The 23,975-nt window shown below is 47.8% G+C and overlaps 1 protein-coding gene across 1 annotated transcript; it reads left to right on the forward strand.

Annotated features, from left to right (window-relative positions):
• The first annotated feature begins 1,542 nt into the window (after positions 1 to 1,542).
• Positions 1,543 to 23,524, forward strand: Fxn (frataxin). The gene is made up of 5 exons (XM_052188108.1): positions 1,543 to 1,764; positions 5,291 to 5,388; positions 10,508 to 10,628; positions 17,121 to 17,218; positions 23,227 to 23,524. Exons 1-5 carry the CDS (start codon positions 1,606 to 1,608, stop codon positions 23,375 to 23,377), a joined length of 627 nt encoding a protein of 208 aa, XP_052044068.1. The 5' UTR covers positions 1,543 to 1,605; the 3' UTR covers positions 23,378 to 23,524.
• Positions 23,525 to 23,975: the final 451 nt, after the last annotated feature.

The raw sequence follows: 23,975 nt of genomic DNA on the forward strand, positions 1-23,975 counted from the left end.
CGAACTCCGAAATCCGCCTGCTTCTGCCTCCCAGAGTGCTGGGATTAAAGGCGTGTGCCACCACTGTCCGACCACGTGTCGACTTTTTAATATTTCCCACAACAGGAGGCCTTTCTGTTGTGTGAGGAACAGCATTCTCCTCCTCCGTAGGATCCATTTCTGTTCTTTATAAACTAGCCAGCCTCAGGCAGTGCATTTTGGCAGCACAGAAAAGACACATGACAACAGTGTAACTCACTGTTTTGCGGAATATTTGCTTCCTTGGGTGAGCACGTGATTCCAGAGAGCCAATTAGAGCTGCAATATTGAAACTAAGGAAAACTCCTTTTCTAAGATAGTGGGTGTAAGAGCCCTTGGGCCAGCAATCAGGAGGCAGGGTTCTAGCTCCCCTTCACTCAGGGGTGTGTCACTTAAAATGTGGGGGCCTCCAATTCCACTGAAAATTAGCTACAGGTCGGGGTCGGGGGGAGAGGAGAGAGACAAACACACACACACACAGAGGCGGAGAGAGAGAGAGAGCATTAATAGTCACTACAAACCCCCCTTCCTTTGTGTTTTTTTGTGGAAAATCAGAAACAATAGTATCCCAAGTCAGGCGGTGCCTGGAGGAGGTTCTTAACCACTATACCAGCGGGACCCTTCTTGAGAGCCTTGAGGCAACAGACTTCTCTGACACCCTCTTGACTCAGAAAGCTCAAAGAGTTTTCTCCACAGCGTCATAGTGGCAACCCGAGATAATGCGCACGTTGACATAAAAGCCAGCAGAGCTGCCAGTAATGTGAGGAACTGTTGTGGCTGCTGGGAAAAAAAGCTATGAGGAGAACTAATCACCAGTCCTGACTACTCATCCAAGAAGCAGCAGGATAATTCAACCCGGCACCTCCTAACAGCTACTACTGTTGTTTCAGAATCCCATACATGTATACAATGTGTTTTCGATCAAACTCACCTGCCACTCACACCTCCTACAGAACCACCCCACCCCTTCTCCCAATTTTATGTTCCTATTTGTTTATTTATTTATTTAGACTAGGTCTCACTATGCACCTCCGGCTGTTCTGGAAATCACTATGTAGCCCAAGCTGGTCTTAGACTCCATATACCTGCCTCTGCCTCCCGAGTGCTGGGATTAAAGGCGTACACCACCACCGCTCAGCATTTTTTTTAACCCTGAGTCCCCTTAGCGCCAACAGTTTAGGCACCGGTGTAGGACCATCCGCTGGGGCAAGGACAGCCTATCAGAGGCCACATACCCCAGAAGAAAACCGGCCTAAGAGATGCGGCATTTGAGATTATCGGCAGTTGAAGCTGTTAGGTTTTTTAAAGCAAGGCTATTTTGATCAGCGTATCTTCAGAATCACCCACTGTCACTCCGTAAAATTGTCAGCGAATAAACTCGCGGAGGTCAGCGTTTACACACTCGTGTTGCCCAAGGGATGCGTTGGCACAGAGCAGGCTCTGGGTTCTGGCTGAATGTAGGCACAGTGCAGTCAGTCGTGCTGGACCTGCGCGCAGGAGCCCGGCCGCGACGCTCGCAGGGCACGGCCACCAGGTGGCGCCACCGAGTCCCCGCGCGGGGCGGAGCGGCCGCGGAGCGGGAGTAGCATGTGGGCGTTCGGAAGTCGCGCAGCCGCAGGCTTGCTGCCCCGGACGGCGTCCCGGGCCTCTGCCTGGATCGGGAACCCGAGCGGGAGAGAACCGATCGTAACCTACGGCCGCCGAGGCCTACATGTCACAGCCAACACCGGCGCCGTCCGCCACGCCGTGAGTACGCGCGCCGCCGGGCCGCACACCGGAGCGCAGGCCGCGCCCGCCCCTGTGCCGGGGACGCGCAGCGCGCACGCGCCGGGCCGCACTGGTTGGACGCGCGCGCGGGGGCGGGGTACGCGCGGTGTTTGCACGGGCTTAGGTCCTTGGCCGTGGGGATAAGAAAAGATGTTTCCGTAATTAACGCAGGATGTACAGTATGTGCAGCAGGGCGTGTTTATTATTGTGTGCACACCGCAGTTGCCTTTTTCGGGACGTGGGGATTAATGGGGCTGTGCAGTTGTTCCGAGCACGGCTTTTTGTTATGTGTTTGTCTCACTCTGGATCCCTGGCTAGCCTAGGATTGGCTGTGTACCCAAAGTGCCTTCAATCTTGTGAGCCTCTTGCCTCCTCTCGAGTGCTGGGACCACAGGTGTAGCAGCAGGGCCCTAGACTCCCAACTTTTGGGAAATGAGGGGACCTTGGTTCCACGTTCTGACTGCGCGACGCTGGAGAGCCCTGCGACCCTAGGAGACCCTAGTTGTCTGGGGGCGGGGTTTGGCTTTCTGTTCCGGGGAGATTAAAGGGTAACGCCCATTTAGCGATTTGGGCGGGAGAGTTAAACTGTATTCGCAAAGGCCTTAGCACTTCAGATAGGTCTTGGTTCCTAGAAGATGCAAAAAACAGAATCTGTTACTCCATGCCTTGAAAAGATAGCCCAAAGGCTAGCAGTGAGAGGGAAGGAAGGCCTTCTGGAGAGGGCCGTGATAGATGCCAAAGAAGGGGGGTGGAGGAACATTCCAGGGAATGGAGAGCTATGGACAAAGGTGGAGTCGGCTGCGGGCTAGTACTGTCTGCAGGTTCAAACCCAGCTTAGGATTCATGAGGTCCTGTATTAAAATAATAATAATAATAATAATAAAGGCTAGCTTTATAGCTCAGCAGTGGGAAAGTCACCTAGAGTTTTAAGAGGCCCTGGGTTCTTTCCTTAACACTGAAAAAGAAAGCTTAAAAACAAAACAAACAAGTGGAATCATCAGAGAGAGACAGCTAGGATTTGAAGAGTAGGACCGGAAACCCCTCAGACACTTTCTTGGATGTTTACTGCCCTGTCCCTCCCTTGCCTGGCACCTAACAGCTGGGTTCCAGTTGTAACTGTGCACTTTGGATTTCTGCATCTATGTGAGGCTGAGCGACTTTGTCTTTGGCATCTCTGTTTCCTGGTCTGTACAATACAAATACAGGCCATCTTTAGCCTCAGGTTTGGTTCTCGGTGACTCACTAATGTTTACGGTCCCCAGCTGTCTACCCTGATGCTCCTATAGTCATTTTGAAAGCTGCAGACTGGCAAAAAGCTCAAGGCTTATGGAAGGTGTTCCCAGCAGTTGTCAGACAAGGCTTGATCCCGCTGTCACAGAGTGAACCAATGCGCAGTCTGTTCAGTGAAATGCTTTTTCACGATGATGTACCTGCTAGCGACTTTGTTATTTGAAAGAGGTTCCCAAACCTAGGGGCACACAGTAAGCATAGTGAGACTGGGGCATGGCTTACAAAGAAAATGTGTGTGAGAAACACTTCACAACAGCATGAGTTATGAATGCTCTTGCTTCAAGTTCAAAATTGACAAATCAATAATATATATTAAATCAAGTAGGATTCAAACCCGAACAGGGTTACGCTTTTTTTTTTTTTTTTTTTTTTTTTTTTTTTTTTTTTTTTGATTTTTGGAGACAGGGTTTCTCTGTGTAGCCCTGGCTGTCCTGGAACTCACTCTGTAGACCAGGCTGGCCTCGAACTCAGAAATCCGCCTGCCTCTGCCTCCCAGAGTGCTGGGATTACAGGTGTGCGCCGCCGCCACCACCCGGCTCAGGATTCTGCTTTAACCATTTGATAGTTATGACCCTGAGACTTACAGGGACCCAACCCGTGTTCCCTTAGGAACAAGTAAGTGAGCACGGCAACTGTGTAGAGCTACCCCGTCCTGAGGAGGAATGCAGTAGGGGCTGGAGAGATGGCCCAGCAGTTAAGAACACTTGCTATTCTTAGAGAGGATCTGGGTTTGATTCCCAGCACAAGGTGGCTTCCAACCTTCTATAACACCAGTTCTAGGAGATCAGGTCCCCTCTTCTCCCTCCAAGGTCACCCACACATGCTGTGTACATCCATATACTCAGGTACACCCACGAAATAAAAAAATAATTATTTTTTTTAAAAGATGGTCACAATGAAGTTCTTCCCTCGTAACACCATGAGGGAAAAGGATTCCGTGAGTCCATTCAACTAAAACCAGAGCAGAGATTAAAACATGCTGCCTCCCTCATCCTCTCTTCTCACTTCCAGCCCCGAGCCCCCCACCCCCACCCCCACCCCAGTCTCCTCTTTCCGGAGCTCACCACAGGCATTGTCTGCTCAAGAGCAGTAGCTATGGCATCCTTCGCATGGCCACTCGAGTGGCACTGTGAGATGGTAGATCATATTAAAACTTTGTGCCATGCCAGACCAGAAGTCGCGGTGATTGTTTCACAGCCACTCCCCACCCCCACCCACCCACCCACTCCGCATGCCACTGCCCACTGCCCAGCAGTTAGAGACCAAGGAAAGTCAACAGGTCACACACACCCGCCGACGGGGCCCCCAGCGAGCAGCCAGCCATCTCTTTTCTAGACTTCAACAGAATTCTACCTCCTGCTATTTTTTGATACTTTATTTTCCTTTTAGTTAAATTCTAGACCATGGCGATGTGTCCTTGTCTCTGGCAAACCTGAATGACTTGCAGCAACACCACCCTGGGGAGATGCTGTCTGGTGCTAGGTAGCCATGACCACTTGAGATATGGCCAACATAGCTATCTTAGTCAGTGGAGAGATGTTCTATCTGGTGCGACCTAACCATGGCCGCTTGAGATACAGCCACCACAGCTGTCTTAGTCAGTGTTCTATTGCTGTGAAGAGACACCATGATCAAACATTTAATTGGGGCTAGCTTTCAGTTCAGAAGTTTAGCCCATTATCATTCTATCGGGAAACATGGTGGCGCACAGGCAGACACAGTACTGGAGAGGTAGCTGAGAGTCCTACAGTCAGATCTGCAGGCAGCAGGATGAGAGGGAGGCACTGGGCCTGGCTTGAACATCTGAGACCTCAAAGCCCACCCCCAGTGTCATGCTTCCTCCAACACGACCACACCTACTTCAATAAGGGCACACCTCCTAATTGTGTCCCTCCCCATGACCAAGCCTGCAAACACTTGAAGGCGCCATTCCTATGCAAACCACCACAACCAAAGACTAAATTTTGTTTTCTTTCAATATATTCAGAGAGCTCCTGATAAGCAACCTATCAGACGGTCCAAGCTTAGCAGAAAGGCAGGGGGGGCCCATAGCAAAGCATTAGGGATGGCGGTGGGCATCAGTCCCTCAGAAGTGTACCTGAGATGCTGTCATTGGTTACTCTCCAATATAGGAGAGCCCGTCTATAAACCACGTATGACTGGATCAGAGTAGGTTAAGATGTGGTAATTCGTGTTTTTTAACTTTGGCTTTTAGCGTTTGAACCTCCACTACCTCGGTCAGATTCTGAACATCAAAAAGCAGAGTGTCTGTGTGGTGCACTTGAGGAACTCTGGGACATCAGACAACCCAAGGTGAGATGAAAATGCCTTCCACCTCAGGCATGTCTTCCTCTCTCCTCACATGGAAACTGTTTCTCCCTGGGAACAGCCTTGAGTGGTGTCTTCACATCACTAAGCATCCGCCATCTTACTTTAGATGAATGGTGTTACTGTTTAAATATCCCAGCCTTCCTTTAGTTCATTCCTGTTATTTAGGGTTTTTTTCTCCCCCAGAATTTTGTTATTTCCTCCAGCATCCTAGGTGAGAAAGACCATATGGCTATAACAGATGTAATGCCTCTCCAGGCTGTCCAAGGTTTGTGGTCCACCTTAGATCAGCCTGCCCGGGTTCCATCGGGTAGGAAGAGTTGCAAGCACTGGAAGGCTAAAACTGGCCCTGGTCCTTCGCTTCGGTTCCCATGAACCAAGCTCAAGTCACATAAGGAAGCCGGAAACAAAAGCTAGCAAGTGTCTTCAGGAAAACGGCAATGGATTCCCTGTGGACTCAGCGCTGTCTCAGTTTACACCTTTACTACTTGATTATCTATAGGACCCCCTTTCACGTGCAGAGGTGTCCCCAGCCCCAGAGATACCAACCAAAGGCACACAGGGGTTATTCTATCCACTTTGAAGTCCAAGATGTCTGAGTGACATTCGGCACTCTAAGCTATAGAAATGCCTTTGTGTCTGCCAGTCTCTCTCCCTGTCTGTCTGTCTGTCTGTCTGTCTATCTTCATCTGTGTGTGGATCTGTCTTTCATTTTCTCAATATCTCTCTCCCTCTCCCTCTCCCTCTCCCTCTCCCTCTCCCTCTCCCTCTCCCTCTCCCTCTCCCTCTCCCTCTCCCTCTCCCTCTCCCTTTCCCTCTCCCTATCTTGTCATAGCAAGGGGCAAGATAACCACACTAATGATGGTGCCCGCTGAGAGAGCAGCCCCCCTGCAGCCCTTGGCATCGGTGGGTAAACAACCCAGGACAGTTCTTCCCTGGCAGACCAGGAACCCCTGGCCCCGCTTAGGCTAAGACTCCTTGCCCCTCATCCTTTCAGATATAAGGAAGGTGGCAGTGGAGGCATGATCTCCTTGGAGCTAAGCAGCCATCAGAGCCCATGGTCAGATGACAACAGTCTGTGCTTCCCATGGCCATGTTGAGAGTTCAGTGCATTATTTTAGACCAGACTCTTCTTTCTAATGAAGTTCCCTCAAAACAGCTACTTCCTCTTATCGCAGTATACCAAACCCTTATCCAAATGTCTTCCTACTTGGAAGGGTCTGGCTGCCTTATTCCTTTGCATACCTCCATGCCCAGCTCTGCATGGAGGCTGTGTTCCCAGAGTTCATGTTCAACAATACTTGTAATACTCTGAGTTTCACCGGTGCCTTAGTTAGGGTTCTGTTGCTGTGAAGAGACACCATGACTGTGGCAACACTTCTAAAGGAAAACATTTAACTGGGGCTGGCTTTCAGTTCAGAGGTTTAGTCCATTATTGTCATGGTGGAAAGCTTACGGACAGACACGGTGCTGGAGAGGTAGGCGAGAGGTCTACATCTGGACAGCAGGGAAAGAGAGACGCACCGGGCCCGATTTGAGCTTCTGAAATTTCACAGCCCGCCCCCACCCCACCCCACCCCACCCCCATGATACACTTCCTCCAACAGGGAAACACCTCTAATAATGTCACGTTTCTGAGTCTAGGGGGCCATTTTCATTCAAACTGCCACAGTTGGCACAAGAGTCAAGTGCTCCCTGCATCACCACACACAAACACTCCCTGTCTTACTGCATGTGTGCATGGGCATGCTCCAGATCGCGCGCGCGCGCGCGCTCACACACCTTGGCTTAACAGAAGCCTTTGGTGTTCCAAGCCTTTGATTCTCCCTTTGACTCTTCCCACATTAAGCAACTGTTGCATCCAGTCCATTCCATCTCCTTATAAACAATCCACTTGTCTCCTGGCCCAGCATTTCCTTTGGTGAGCTTACTGTGCAAGCCTGACAGCTTGAGTTTGATCTCTGGGCACATGGCGAGGTAGAAGGAGAGATCAGTTCCACTCAGATGTTCCTTACCTCCACATGCAGACACTGAAAAATAATGAATAAATGTCATTTAAAAAAAAAAAGACTATTCCAACTGTCCCTAACCCACCCTTCATCTTCACCCTCTCCATTTCAACCTCAAAATGTCCATCGCAGCCTATCAGGTCAACCACTGTAATTAGAGAGCAGCTCCTGCCATTCTGGTCAGTCCCATAACCTTTCCCTATTGTGTCCTAGCAAGAGGAAGAGCTGGGTAAAGGATGGATCAGATGTTGTTAGCACCCAGCAGCCACTGGGGTCTTACTGTAGCCCCCCCACCCCCATAACGTCTCATAACCCTGTACGCCATGCCTGGACACAAAGGCCACAGAAGGAAGACTGCTGCTGCAGTGTATTCTTCTGTCCTGTTGTTGGGGGTGGGACCCAGCCCTTATACTTGGTACATTCATATCTAGCTCTGAGACACTTCCCAGTGCAGCAATGGTTTTATCGTCATAGTTCAGATGCCATGGACACCATCAGAGGTGATAGTACTCATCAGCATTACAGCCGTCACCACTATCTAATTCCAGGAAACAGTCACCACTCCTGAAAGAGACTTTTTTAGTCTCTTTCACTCCCCACTCCTGCTCCTAGAGCCTACTAATCACCTCATCTCTATGGGTTCATAGCAGTGTGCAAGGATTTGGGGGGACTGTGTTTGTCTGTCTGTCTTTGTGTTTGTTTTAGACTGAGTCTCTCTATATTGTCCAGGTTGATGTTGAACTTAGAATCCTCCTGCCTGGGGATTCTATGAGTAAAAAAATAGGCTGGATTTTGATGGTGCATTCCTGCAATCCCAGCAGTCCACAAGCCGAGGAACAGAAAGTTAGCTTGCACTGCGTAGCACCAGCCGTCTCATAAAGAAAAGAATCTTTAATTAAAAAGAAAACTTGACTAACAGTATCTATAGACAAATGTTCCATAGGGTTTCAGCTGCATAGTTTTCCCAGAACTGAATTGCAAGAAAGAGAGAGCACACTGTGAAATTAGTGCCAGCCCTAAAAGTAGACTACCAAGGACTAGAGAGATGGCGGCTCCGTAGTTAAAAGTAGACTACCAAGGACTAGAGAGATGGCGGCTCCGTAGTTAAAAGTAGACTACCAAGGACTAGAGAGATGGCAGCTCCGTAGTTAAAAGTAGACTACCAAGGACTAGAGAGATGGCGGCTCCATAGTTAAAAGCACTTGCAGCTTTTCCAGAAGACTCTGGTTCAGTCGCTGAACCTATGTGACAGCTCACGTCATCCATAATCCAATCCTGTAGGATCCAACTCCCCCTTCTAACCTCTGTAGGCACCAGGCAGACACATGCATGTATATACATACAAGCAAACACCTATACACATGCTATAAAATAAGTAATTCTTCAAATTAAGAGAGACAGACAGACAGACAGACAGACTGTCAGTAGCCTGGGCAAGCACCCTGCCCCATTCAAGTCTAATATTAACCCCTTAGTGCAGTTGCCATTCTGATTTATAAGCGCTTGAATTGGCTTGCATGATTGTTTACGCACACTCTGTGTGGCTGAGTGTCAATATGTCTGTATGTGGCTCATCCCATCACTGTCTATGTGACATCTGTTCATATTGCTCTCAGAGTCTTAAACGATTCTATCTTGTTAGGTGGTGGTCCACCACTGGAGTTCAGTGCATTTCTTCTCTCCTGTTGTCTTTATACCTGGGCATTTCCCAGTTTGGTGCTATGAGATAGCTTCAGTCCAACCATGCTAAAACAATGCATGACTCTAGGAGTTTTTTGTTGCCGAGCAAACTTCTGAGAGTAGGCCTGAAGGGCCACAGGAAAAGCCACAGCCTACGAGCGTGGTCAACATCGCTGGCTATCGCACAGCAGTTTTCCAAAGTGATTGATCTCTGCCTTGCCCCTCCTCCTATGTCTTTCATGGCATAATCTCATTTTTAAATCTTTAAAATATTAACAAAGTTCATCATCTTTTCGAGTGCCCACTGGCCATGTGGCTATCTCTTATGTGATCTGTGCACGTATTTTGCCCATTTTTCTGTTGGATATTCTTTTTATTGATTTGTATTCTGGATTAGTTAGTCCATGTTCAGAAATATGTAATACAAACATTTTTCCCCACCAAAATTTGTGTCTAAAAGAAATTTAGTAGCACATGCAATGAAAATAGCCTCAGTATCCAGCGAGAGTGGATGTGTGAAATAAAGAAAATATGAACCGGACACAGTGGTATAGTACACACCTGTAATCACAGCTGCTTGGAAAACTGAGGCAGGAGGATCATAAGTCCAAAGCCAATCTGAGCTACCTAGGAAGAACTTGTCCCAGACAAAAGCAAACAAAGTACTTCATCCCTATATTTATAAAAATTTAAAGAGTCTAGAAGAACACAGAAAAGACTTGGAAAAGAGGCTACTTCTCTCTATAACTCCTTTATGCAATTAAAGTTTTTGCTCTGTACGTGCTAGATATTTCTCTAATTTAAAAGTATAAATGAGGGGCTGGAGAGATGGTTTCGTGGTTAAGAGCACGGGCTGCTCTGTCAGGGGGCCCTGGTTTAATTCTTAGCACCCACATGTCAGCTCATGGCTGTCTGTATCTCCAGGTTCAGGTATCCTCACACAGACATACATGCAGGCAAAACACCATGCGTGTAAAATAAAAATAAATCATTTAAAAACCAATAAACTCAATCATCATTTAAGAACTAAATAAAAAATATAAACAAAAGGTGAGTGACTAAGAAACGCTAGGTACGGTGTCGCTCACAGCGGTGACATCAACAGTCCCGAGGCTGGGGCAGGCCGGATTGCTGCTGTGGGGCTCAAGCCTTGCAGAGCTATCTAGCCAGACCTGCCTCAAGACAAGGTAAAGGGAACGGTAGATGTGTCATTTTGGTACTAACCAGAAGAGGCTTGGAGAATCGGGGTGACTAGCAGAGTAGGACTGTCATGAACCCTAGTATTTTGGGTCTCAGCCACACTCCATGTTTCTAGCTGGTTATTTCTGCTGGAAGACTTTTTTTTTTCAGTTTGTATGTATTTGTTATGACTGTGCAGTTAGTGACAGTACTCTGGTGGGTTTTCCCCCCTGCAGCTCTCTGGATGAGACAGCTTATGAAAGACTCGTGGAAGAGACACTGGACGCCCTGGCAGAGTTCTTTGAAGACCTTGCAGACAAGCCTTATACCCTGGAGGACTATGATGTCTCTTTTGGGGTACCTCTTGGCTTTGTTACTTTCTGTTTTCTCCTTAAAAACTGTCACTTAGGCTGGAGATGTCATTCGGTTGGTGGAGTGCTTGCCCGGCATACAAAAAACCTTGGTTTCAATCCTCAGCACTACCTGCGGTTACCACATAGTAGCACATCCCTGTAATCCTAGTACTTCAGAGGCAGAGGCAGGAGCATTAGAAATTCAAGGTCATCTTCAGCAACATAGCAAAGTTGAAGGGAGCCCTAGCTACAGATGAACCTATCTTAAAAAAAAAAAACAAAACAAAAAAAAAAAAAAAACAAAAACTGGTGGTGCACACCTTTAACCCCAGCACTCAGGAGGCCAGCCTGGTCTACAGAGCCAGTTCCAGGCCATCCAAAGAAACCATACCTTGGCTGGGGGGGTGGGGGTAGGGGGAGGACCTCACATACACACAATTAGCTGTAACTTATTACTAAAATCAAGAATGCCCTCCAGGCAGGCTTGGTGGCACACAGCTGTAAGCCTACACTCTAAAGTAGATGCAGGAGGAATACAGAATGTTCAGAGCTTGGTCTGCATAGTGAGGTTCAGACCAACGAGGCTACCTAGTGATATCCTGTCTCAAGGAAAGGGGGACTGATGGAGGGCTCCGTGGGTAAGGCCGATGTCTCTAAACCCGATGATGTCTCTAAACCTAATGACCTCCTCAGTTCAATCCTCATTACACAAGCAAGTGGAAGGAGAGAAAGACTCTATACCATTCCATAGGAGTGGACTCTCTCTCTCTCTCTCTCTCTCTCTCTCTCTCTCTCTCTCTCTCTCTCTCTCTCTCTCTCCACACATTCAGACTAATAAGTAAATTATAAAAGAGCAGCCTCCAGTAGCAGCAACCATGCCACAGTATAGACTGTGGTTGGGTCATGTGCCAAGACTCATGTGACAAACCAGCTCTGCCAGGGACCTTGGGTCAGTCACTCTGCCTCTCTGAGCCTCTCCTGCTTAAAGACAGATTCCCAGGGGCAGTGTCTGTGATCGTGCGCTCACATTCAGAATCTCCATTAAAGGAAGAACCCCTAACCAGCATGACTGAAGCCCTCCCTGGGTTGAGTCCCCAGTACTGAAAAATAAGAAACAGTCCCAGACTCCACCTGATTCTTACAAAGGTCAATCCCAGGATGCATCCTGTGTCGGTGTCTTCGGGGAGATTGCCCAGGAGTAGTTCAGATCCCATATGTGAGCTCCGTTATCACTGTGTTCTCCTGTAAGAAGCAGCCCATTCTGGTTTCTTTCTTTTTGAGGCAGAGTCTCTATGTAGCTCTTGCTGTCCTGGAACTTTCTGTGTACACAAGGCTGGCCTTGAAAGATCCACTGGAAGAGAAAGCATACACCGCCACAGCCCGCGCACCTGGAATCCCAATGCACGCCCCTGAGCCCAGCCCGTAGGATTTCTGATGTAATTAGTATGTAATGTGCCTTGGGTGAGGAACTGAATTTGCAGATCTTCCCTATGTATGGCTGAGACTTCTGCATTGCATGAAGCATTCCCCAGCCACTAGAAGCTAGGGAAGTTTACATACTGGCCACCAGGTGGCAGGCTAAGCAAGGATCTGCTTAGGTTTTTGTTTTGGGGTTTTGTTGTTGTTGTTGTTGTTGTTGTTGTTTTTGGTTTTGGTTTTTGTTTTTAACCGTGGGGCATAAAATGTCTCCTCTTTTTCTTACCCATTCCCCTCCACCACACCCCCAATCCGGGCAGAGGTTAATCCTCTTGAGAGCAATTCATTAATACCAGGAAATGTCATGAAGTGTGCATTTTGGAGTAAATCATAGGATTATGTAGGGCAGATGGCTGTCAAAATGATGGGGAGGGGGGGCGCAGTAAAAAGTACTTTCTGATTCATTATTTTTACTCCTTAATAAGAAGTCACATGGATGTAAAGGTACCTGATTTAACATGACATCTCCCATGTGCCTGTGTCTACTTCTACAGGTGACCAGGTGACAGCAGTCTGCAGTTTTTGTTTCTGCGGGGGCAGGGCTAATCTTCACTGGCCCTAAGCCTGGCCAGCCAGGATTGGTTCTGCTCTGATTGGTTGGTGTGAAGGTCTCCTCTGATTGGTCACTGTTCCTTAGCTTAGTGTTTTGTTTCTCTGTCACGTGGTTTGATCTGGATACCCTCTAGGAGTCTAGGAGCTGATGAAGGCCAGGCTCCCAGCTGGTGGTGTCACTGAGAGGTGACCGGGTCATGAGGTCCCTGACCTAACGGAAGCATCGATCCAATGCTGGAGTCGTGACTCTGTGGGCCACTGGGGAAACAGTGGGGAGTGTGGCAGGAGCTGGGGGCTGTGGGAGGTTGGAAGAAGTAAGTCGGCGGCGGAATGTCTTGAATGATGTTCCTTATCCATGGCCCCTTTCCCCTCGTGGGAACCACCACGAGGAACAGTATCCCACCATACCCTTCTGGCACGGGTGACGTGCCATGTCACAGCCCTGAAACAACACAGCCAGCCACCCATGGACTGTGTAAACCTTTCCTTATGTTTTGTCACAACTGTGGAAAGTCTGAATAACACAGTCCCCTCCCTGCACTTAGATGTACCCACACTCCCAAAATGGACTCAAATTGGCTTAAGAACAGCAGTGAGGAGCTGAAAACCTTCTCTGTGTAATCTACTTGCAGACAGTCAGTCCTAAATGCCTTAATGCCCCTGGTCGGCCAGCGTAATAGCTGGCTTATTCCCCTGCCTCTGTCATCTGGAATAGCTAGGAGTCCTGAGAGAAGAATCTAATTACTGTAGCATGGCTGACAGGAGGTACTGAGCTCCCTGATCAGCACCTCCCTTGGCAACCTTGCCCTTCACTTTGACAAATAGTACCATAGGGTGTGCTTGGTCACTGTCTGTCCATTGGTTCATTCATCTACAATAATATCATTTCCATGTTTGGGTAGAAGCATGTAGATGATGACTGAGATTGAGATTGCCTATTCTTAGGGACTCAAAATGGTGGCAATGGCAGTCAGGGGACAGCAGGCTTCTTCACACACAAGCCGACGCTGAGGTAGTTCAAAGCAGGAAAGAGGCTGCAAGGACTCTGCCCAGTGGAGAGCTCCAGGTAACCTTCCCAGGGGCACCTGCGCAGTCCTGGAGCAAGAGGGGACAGAACGCTGGAAGACAGCCCACGCACCGAAAGCTAGGCCTTCACTTGGTTGCCTTTGATTTTGGAGCACACGTCTGTTCAATTAACATGCACTCCTGGATCTCTCCAAAGACTAAGGATCAGAGAGTCAAGTGAGGATGCAGTGGTTAGGAGAGCTGTCCCTGGTGTGGTCACTAGCTGGAGTAGGTGACAGGTATGGGTGTGGAGCCCTTGAGGAGGCCAGCTGGATGCTGGGAACCAGGCCAAAGCGATGCAGGTTGTACAGGCCCAGACTGTTAGGAAGGAGAGCAGCCCTGGGAGCCACACCTAGAGAGTTACTCTGTGGTATTCATTTGCACTGGACCTTCAGGCCCCACCGTGTAGGGTGGAACACAGGGGGACAGTAATTAAGAGGTGACTGTGATTTCAGTCTGTTAGCGTACAGCTAGAAGTGAGTAACTGTAGAGTTGGGCAAAGAGCCATGTGTTTGGGAGAAATTAACACCTGAGTGTGTATATACAAGGTTTCAGGTAACACCGAATATGTATACAGGGTTTTAATTATCATCGAATGTATATACAGGGTTTCGGTTTTTACAGTGTGAAGGTATTTCTGAATGGCTCTAAAGTAACAATACTACTCCACCATGTAACTTAGTTACAGGCAAATTGAATGGTTTTTTTCCAAAGACAAGAGAGAGAAAATATATAAACTAGCAGCTGAGAATGAAGGTTCAGGAGGGGAAAGGGTTGCTTACAACAAGAAAAACTGCTTTTGAGCCCAAACTGCCCTGCTTTCCAACAACTCTACTGGTTGCTAATATTTTGCTTTGTGTTTTGCCACCGTGAACCTCTCAGTTAAACTGAGATAGTGATTCCTACCTATCCAGTTGAAAACAGTTATCTCATCTAGACACAAATCCTGGCAAATACTGGGCTCTAAGTCAGAGGTTCTCAACCTATGGGTCGTTGACCCGTTTGACAAACCTCTATCTCTAAAAATACATTACGATTCATAACAGTAGAAAAATTACGGTTATGAAGTAGTAACAAAAAATTTTATGATTGAAAGTCACCACATGAAGAACTGTATTAAAGGGTCTCGGTATTAGAAAAATTGCAAATCCCTGGCCTAAATAAAGAGGGATTATTAGTATGTCTACTGAGGGTCTTGCTGGGTTTGTTCTGCCTGAATGCCCACACCATCTCCATCAGGAGCTTTTGTGGGTTTGGTTTGTGTAGCTTGTTTTGTTGTTGTTTTGTTTTGTTTTGTTTCATTTTTTGTTAGGGTTTCATGTTGCCCAGGCTGGCCTCAACTAGGATGTAGCCAAGGATAACCTTGAGTTTCTGATCTTCTACCACCTGAGCCCTGGGATTACGTGGGCTGAGCCATGTGGGCAGGAAACCCAGAGCCTTGTGTGTCCGTGTCACAGGCAAGCACTCCCCCAGGGGAGCCGAAGCATCGGCCTATTTCCTTTTGTTGTTTTGTTTGAATCAGAAAAAAAAAAAGATTATTATTTAAAAGAAGAAGAAAAAGACAAATGGGCAGGCAGAGAAGTTGAACATAGTGACACATGCCTGGCAGTTGGCAAACAGAGGCACAAATATTACAAGTGTGTTACCTTCCTGAACTACCTAATGAAACCCCATCTCAGAGTGGGAGGGAGGGAGAGGGGGAAAGAGAGGGAGAGGGGGAGAGAGAGAGTCACCACTGGCCCCTCCTGTGTCTATTAGTTACATTAGTATCCATCCCAGCCTCTAGTTTATAGAACTGGCTGGCTGTGTTTGTAAGAGTGTGCTGTGTGAAAATCATTCCAAGACTCCCGATTGGATGAGCCCTCTGCAAAATGCAGAGAAAGGCGGTGGTGCATCTGGGCAACAAGAGGCTCCCACCGCTTAGCAGAAGCAATACAGGGAGGGCCCTGTCAGAGTGTACTTAGTGCCTAGCTTTTGTTTCATATTCTGCCTTCTAACCAGACTAAAGCCTTCAGAGCGAAGGGCTCCTTTGTTGGGTGCTTTCAAATTTAAATGTTCATTTATTGGGCAGACACAGACTGGCCAGTCTTTTGAGAGTGCAAGGCTTTTTAGAGGGAAATAAAGTCTTATGGAGTCTTGAGCCCTTGCTGGATGCCTGGGAAGGGTCTGGAAATAACACAGGTAGGCTGGGGCCCGCTGCGTCTGCTCTTCTAAGACAAGAAAGGGCATTGATTTCTTTCTTCTCTCTTTTTCTGTTTTGCATTCTGTTGTGCAGCCTGCCGGCCTCAAACTCACCATCTCCCACCTTAGCCTCCCACACCGTGACATTACAGATTCTCCCACCGCAGTCACTCTCTTTCTGTGTTTTCATGAAGGACTTGTCAGGTCTGACACATGGGCAGAACTGTTAGAGTTTAGTCTGCATTTGTACATTTTCCGGCTGGCAGTGGAGGTCCACAAGCTAGCGGTCCTGTTTACCATTGCTGAGATCTCAGGCAAGACTTAACTCGTCTTGGCGACCACACAGGCAGAAAGAAAGTGCTATGAGCTTCAAGCGTTCATCGTATGTTATTACGATGTACCCACTCGTGGCGCCTGCAGAGACGGCTCAGTGGTTCAGTGCTGGCTCCTTTTCATGAGGGCCAGAGGTTGGATCCCAGCCACCATATCACATGAGATGGTTTACAGATGCCTGTAATCCAGCCTTGAAGCTGTCCTGTGTGTCTTCTGGCCTCTAAGGGCATTTGTGAGCATACACTTGAACAGAAACACACTCGTAAATAAAAGGAAAACAAATCTCTGACCCTAAGAGTAACATTTTTACCATACAAGCTCCTGTTTTTGAATATGAAATTTTGTTTGGTTTTGGTGCCAAGAAACCATGGCGGTTTCCCAAAGCCTGAACACACATTGCCCGTGTGCTGCATCCCCAGCACCCATTTTGTTGTTGTTGTTGCGGGGTTTTTTTTGTTGTTGTTGTTTTTTGTTTTTTGAGACAGGGTTTCTCTGTGTAACCCTGGTTGTCCTAGAACTCACTTTGTAAACCAGGCTGGCCTCGAACTCAGAAATCTGCCTGCTTCTTTCTGCCTCTCAAGTGCTGGGATTACAGGCATGCGCCACCACCACCCGGCACCAGCACCCATTTCTTAATGGTGTCTGTTATATCCTTGGATACATGAACAGCATGGAGATATGAACATATATATGAGTGTGTGTGTGTGTGTGTGTGTGTGTGTGTGTGTTCAAAAATAGCTGTATAGTAAAAACATTACTCTCAGGGTCAGAGTGTGTCAGAAATGAATTTCACTTTTATTTATGTTTATATATTTACATATATGTGTGTATGTATGTGTACAGTAGTAACTGATGTAATTTTTCACCCTGTCTTCCTCCTGACCCCTAGGGTGGCGTGCTCACTGTTAAGCTGGGTGGAGATCTAGGAACCTATGTGATCAACAAGCAGACCCCGAACAAGCAAATCTGGCTGTCTTCTCCCTCCAGGTAGGTTCAGAAGTCAAAGTCCGTAAGGGCTGAACTCATCTGGGATGCAGTGTTGGGGACCATCGGAGAGGGTGTCGGTCCCTGGCTTTGCCATGGCTTTACAGCTATCTGCGTGGGCAGGAAGGCTTGCTTGTGGTCGAGCTCTTCTCCCCGTTGATAACTTGGTTGCTATCCTCCTCAGGCGTCAGGATGGATGTGGACAAGGCCTGAAGAGGAAGGAACTTTTCAGAACCCGACCCAGACTGCTTTTCTCTATTCTCTCACTGCCCAGAAAAGAAAAACCGCTGGCTTACCTTTGAAAAAGATACCTTTGCCAGGCACGGTGTTACATATCTGTAGTCGCAGCACTCAGGAAGCAGAGGCAGCAGTTCAAGGCCTGCCCTGGTATATAGCCAGTCCAAAGGCCGGTCTGGGCTATCCTGTAAGACCCTATGGCAAAAGCAGATAAGCAAACCTGGTCCGCATAGTGAGTTCCAGGCCAGCCAGGGCTATACATAAGCCACTTTCATTAGGTACAGTGGCACATGCCTGCGATGATGATGATGATGATGATGATGATGATGATGATGATGATGATAAAGCTACTTTGAGGGGCTAGAGAGATGTCTCTGTTTAAGAGTGCTGGCTGCAGCCGGGCAGTGGTGGCACACACCTTTAATCCCAGCTCTCTGGGAGGCAGAGGCAGGTGGATCTCTGAGTTAGAGGCCAGCCTGGTTTACAGAGTGAGTTCCAGGACAGCCAGGGCTACACAGAGAAATCCTGTCTCAAAAAAAACAAAATAAAGAGTGCTGACTGCTCTAGAGATCCCGAGTTCTATTTCCAGCAGCTACTTAGTGTCTCCTAACCATGGAGATGGGATCCGATGCCCTCTTCTGGTCTGTCTGAAGAGAGCGAGCGACAGTATACTCATATTTAAAAAGCTACTTTGAAGGCTGCTTGTGTATCTCTGTGGTAGAGTGCTTAGCCAGTAATCTGTAAGGCCTGTTCAGTTCCCAAAATGGAAAGGAAGCAAGGAGAAAGAGGGAGGAATTTTTTATATTGTAGTATCTGAGCAAACTTGAACTTTGTTCTCAAAGTAAGTTAAACTTTAACTCCTGGCCTATTTGGAAGGTCTCAGTAATTCTGCTAGTGTTGGGCTAAGACTCTGTCACAGGGGACAGTGATTTTTAGCAGCAGCCCCAGAGCCCCCATCCTCATGCCTGCCCCCTGTCAATGCCTGCAGTTAAAGCAACAGCAGGGTGCACTGCAATCAACCCTCTGTCTCAGAACTAAGGGCGGACTAATGAGTACACAGCTGCTGCCTCGGTGGTCTGGGAACAGCAGAGAGATGCCCACAGCGAGCCTTCACGCTATCCTTGCAGAGGCTCCGCAGCAGTACTGAAGGAGACATTCTGCAGGAAAGGTGGGACATCTCAGCTAGAACCAGTATGGAATTCTTTGGAAGCCTAATGGTATTGGCAGTTTTAAAAAGGTACCAAGGTGTGGCTCAGTGGCAAAGAATTTGCCTAGCATGTGACAGAAGGCCCGGGATTGGAGTCCCAGCACCACAATAAACACACAGCAAACAACACTATTACCAAGGAGGCTGGAGAGACGGCCTAAGAGCCCCTTCTGCTCCAGCACAAGGGCTAGAGTTCAGATCCTGCCATCTGTGTCAGGCGGCTCACATTCACTACGGGGTAATTAGTCGTTTACAAGAAACTCCAAGCAAACTCTTTTTAAACCCTTAACTGGAGCTAGAGAGATGGCTCAGTGGTTAAGAGCACTCGCTGACTGCTCTTCCAGAGGACCCAGGTTCAATTCCCAGCACCTACATTGCATCTCACAACTGTCTGTAATTCCAGTTCCAGGGGATAACACCCTCACACAGATAAACATGCAAACAAAACACCAATGCATATAAAACAAATACATTTAAAACCTGTAATTTAGGTGCTAGAGAGATGGCTCAGTGGTTAAGAGCACTGATTGCACTTCCAAAGGTCCTGGGTTCAATTCCTGGCAATCACATGGTGCCTCACGACTGACCATTTATAAAGGACGACCATTTATAAAGGGATCTGATGCCCTCCTCTGGTCTGCAGATATACATGCATTCACATGTCAAAACAAAACAAAAGCAATTAATTTAAAAAACAGATAATTTATTTTAAAGATTTATTTATTTATTATATGTAAGTACACTGTAACTGTCTTCAGACACTCCAGAAGAAGGTGTCAGATCTCATTACAGATGGTTTTAAGCTACCATGTAGTTGCTGGGATTTGAACTCAGGACCTTCGGAAGAGCAGTCAATGCTCTCAACTGCTGAGCCATCTCTCCAGCCCAGATTATCTATTTTAAAAACTTATTTATATGAGAGACTTGTGAGGCATCTTGTAAGTAACCTCATCACAATTACTTTCATAAAGGGGGGGTGCTTATTTTTATTTATGTGTCTGTGGGGGTGGGTATGGGTGTGGTTGAGTGCCTGTGCTAGAAAATAGCTAGAAGAGGGAGTCAGATCCCCTGGAGCTGTAGTCACAAGCAGTTGTAAGCAACCCAGGGTAGTGCAAGAGATCAAGCCAGTCCTTCTGAAGAGCAGCAAATGTCCTTAGCCACTGAGCCCTCTCTCCATCACCCCGGAAGTAATTTCATATTTATCCAGCTATCTTTCACAGGGCCATGATTATAATTTCTTATTTCAGAAGAAAACCCTTGAGGTCCTGTGGAGACAATATTTCATGGCCACCTTGCCATAGGATGAACTAGAAAAGAACTGTGGGGACACCTGGGCCCCAGAATCTGGGCTCAGAGCACTGGACTATGTGGAGGGGTCTTGAGTTGTTCAGACTCTACCTCGTTACCTGATAGCGGGGCTGTGGTGTAGGGCCAAAGAACATTCTGTGGTTTCTCCTGGTTTTGTTTTGCTTTAATGTGGCCTGGGTACTTCGTGTTCAGAGGTTTCTGCTCTTGTAACAGAAGCCCTGCCTGTCCATTTGCCCTTTTCTCTGTATTGTTCAGCATTTGATTGGCAATATTAAAAGCCTTCATGCATTTATACCTACACAAGACACTTCCCATCTCTTCCCTCTACTCGCAGGATACTGTCTTCCCACCCCACCTCAGTCTACTCTTGGTTTTTGTGGTGCTGGAGATCTAACAATGCATTGCCCACACTGGGACCGCTCAAGCTCTGTACCCTTAAGCCATATCCCCATTCTTCTAGCCTGTCTTTGAAAGTTCCCTTGAGTGTTCTCAGTGGACCTGGGTATCCCTGATGGTGAACTCTCAGGATTCTCTGTTACCATCATTGTCTTTTACTGTGTCTGCTGTTCTCCAGGCCATGAGGACCTAGAATTTGAGACAAGGGTCTTATACATCTGGAATAACAAATCATGACAAAAAAACAGCTGTTGTGGAAACCAGCTACCGATTTGTCCACTTGTCCACGGTACTGTGTATTAGTCACATTCACACTGCCTGAGATAAGTTACTGATAAGGGGAAAGGTTTCTTTAGCTCACGGATTTCAAGGTTGATTTCAAGGTTCGGGATGCAAGGGACACTAGTTTAGCCTCTTGTACAATGGCACGCCATGATGGGAGAATGTGTAGGAGTAATGTCCCATCTCAGGATGGGACACAGAAAGATTACACAGGTCCCCCATTCCCTTTTGTGGACACATTGCAGTGATGTAAGAAACTCCCAGGAAGTGACTCCTCTTAAAGGTAGCAATAATAGGAGGTAGTATAAAACCACATCCCAGCCGGTTGGTGGTGGCGCACGCCTGTAATCCCAGCACTCTGGGAGGCAGAAGCAGGCGGATTTCTGAGTTCAAGGCCAGCGTGGTCTACAGAGTGAGTTCCAAGACAGGCAGGGCTATACAGAGAAACCCTATCTCAAAAAGCCAAATCCAAAAAAACGAAAACAAACAAAAAAACACATCCCAAATACTTTCTCCTCCCGAGCCTGAAGAGTGGAATAGATGCAGCAACAGATAAGGAAGGTGTGTGGGAACATACCGGTGTAGCTCTCAGTTTCACAGATTTAGTTTTCAATAAAGAAAACTACTTTTAGCTAGAAATTATGGAGCAAGCCAGTAATCCCAACACTTGAGTAATAAAGGCAAGAAGATCAAGAGCTCAGGTTTCTGGGCAGTGCTGGCATATGCCTTTAATCCCCAGCACTTGAGAGAGAGAGAGAGAGAGAGAGAGAGAGAGAGAGAGAGAGAGAGAGAGAGAGAGAGAGGAGTTAGCTCAGGGTTATCCTTGGCTATATAAGGAATTGGAGGCTAGCTGATGCTATGTGAGACCCTTTCGAAAGAAGGAAGTTTTCTTTTGTTGTTTTATTTGGGGGTGGGGCAGGGTCTTAACTTGTGTACTGACTGGTTTTGTGTGTCAACTTGACACAAGCTGGAGTTATCGCAGAGAAAGGAGTCTCCCTTGAGGAAATGCCTCCATGAGATCCAGCTGTAAGGCATTTTCTCAATTAGTGATCAAGGGGGGAGGGCCCATTGTGGGTGGTGCCATCCCTGGGCTGGTAGTCCTGGGTTCTACAAGAGAGCAAGCTGAGCAAGCCAGGGGAAGCAAGCCAGTAAGAAACATCCCTCCATGGCCTCTGTGTCAGCTCCTGCTTCCTGACCTGCTTGAGTTCCAGTCCTGACTTCCTTTGGTGATAAGCAGCAATTTGGAACTGTAAGCTGAATAAACCCTTTCCTCCCCAACTTGCTTCTTGGTCATGATGTTTGTGCAGGAATAGAAACCCTGACTAAGACACCTTGTATCCCTAGCTGGCTTGGAACCCCCTTTATAGACCAAGCCAGCCTCTATCCACCATCTGCTGGGATCAAAGGCCTGCACCACCATGCCCAGCAAAGTTTTTAATAATAGCACAGGTGGTAGCCAAGGCTGGAAGAGGCAAGGTAGCTGATGGGTAGGTACTGGCCTTCTTTCAGGGTAACTGGTGTTTTGGACATAGACAGAGTTAGTGGAGACACAATAGTGTAGGTTGGCCATCAATCATCGCATCCATTGTACAAAATTAGCACCACTTCCCAAACCTGGCCGTAAGACGGCTTGTGTCCTAGGAAAAGCAAGCGATGGAATATGCTGCAGAGAGATTCGTGGGGGCAGGGCTGTGGAGTGTTCCAGAGGACACGCTGCACAATCATCCTCAGGAAGACACTGAGGAAAGCAAAGGTTCACCTCACTGCACGTCACACTGTAAAAGCTGCATTTGGTCTCTGGATGGCAGGCAGCCCTGTGGATTCGGTTAGCTCTTCATTGAAAGGAGGAGGCATTTGGTTTGGTTCACGGTGTCAGACTTTGGTGCCTGTCGCCCTTGGGCCTGCAGTGAGGCGGGCCACCGCCAGGGGTATTTGGTGGTGGGAAGCTGCTCCCTCCCTTGGCAGCTGGAAGCAGAGGGGAACAGAACAGGCTCCCAGTCACTCACTCTGGGCACACTGCCAGTGACCTAGCACACCCCAGTGAGGCCTTAGCATATAAAGTGTCCACCCCTCCAACCCCTCCACACCCGCTACACCCCCACACCCCCCTGCAATATGCATGAGCTAGACAGTGAGCTTTTTAACCACCGCCCCAGTGGGACCTTAAAGATTCAGTCCAGCCAAATGGGATTGCTGATGATCCCAGCACTTGGGCTGAGACAGAAGAATTGCTACAAGTTGAAGGGTAGCCTTGGCTACACAAGTGAGGTCCAGGCTACCTATCTGGGATACAGAGTAAGAATCTATCTTCAAAGATAGATACGCTGGGCAGTGGTGGCTATGCGCCTTTAGTTCCAGCACTCGAGAGACAGAGACAGTGGAACTCTGAGTTCAAGACCGCCTAGTCTACAGATTGAGTTCCTGGACAGCCAGGGCTACACAAGGAAATCCTATCTTGAAAAACAAAACAAAGTTAGATACATACATACATACATACACACACACACAGATTTAGTCCAAACACTGTGGCTCTCCTGAAGGGGGTCCTCACTGACTTACTCTGAATTTGTTTTGCTTGCAGCGGCCCCAAGCGCTATGACTGGACCGGGAAGAACTGGGTGTACTCTCATGATGGAGTGTCTCTGCATGAGCTGCTGGCCAGGGAACTGACTAAAGCTTTAAACACCAACCTGGACTTGTCTTCCTTGGCCTATTCTGGAAAAGGCCCTTGACTGCCAGCCAGATCCAAAGACATTAAAAACTGTCAGGTGAAGACCCCAGCCTCCTTCTGTAGCTGAATGTCTGGTCCCCCATACCTGCTTCTGAAGATAGTCACACTGTGTGTGACAGCTCTGTGAAAAAAAGTGTGTCCCCCACTACCCTGTCCCCGGATCTGGCTCGTCATTTCTACAGAGATTTGCTAGGATTGTGTTGAGGCCTCTGGACTCTTAGAATGTCTAACACCATGCGTGCTAACAACCTCCTGAGAAGGAAAAAGGCTCAGAGGGAGAAATGAGTAGTCCCCACTCTTCCATTGTCTCTGAAAAGATACTCTAAGGAGTAGCTTCTAAATGTCCCCAAGACTCCGAGTATGACACTTCTGAGCCCTGAGCAGTGAAGTGTCAAAGAAACCATCTTAAACTGCCCTTTTGTGCTTTGTGACCTACATGGGTACCCAGGACCTGTGCTCTTACCTCTGTGCCTTCATAGATGGAGGGTCATTACACAGTCAGCAGCCACAACATGGACTTGACATGTCTTAAAACTTTGAAGATTGAGCTGGGTATAATGGTACATGCCTTTAATCCCAGCACTTGGGAGGCAGAAGCA

Source organism: Apodemus sylvaticus, chromosome 1 (genome assembly GCF_947179515.1).
Source record: "Apodemus sylvaticus chromosome 1, mApoSyl1.1, whole genome shotgun sequence".
NCBI lineage: Eukaryota > Metazoa > Chordata > Mammalia > Rodentia > Muridae > Apodemus > Apodemus sylvaticus.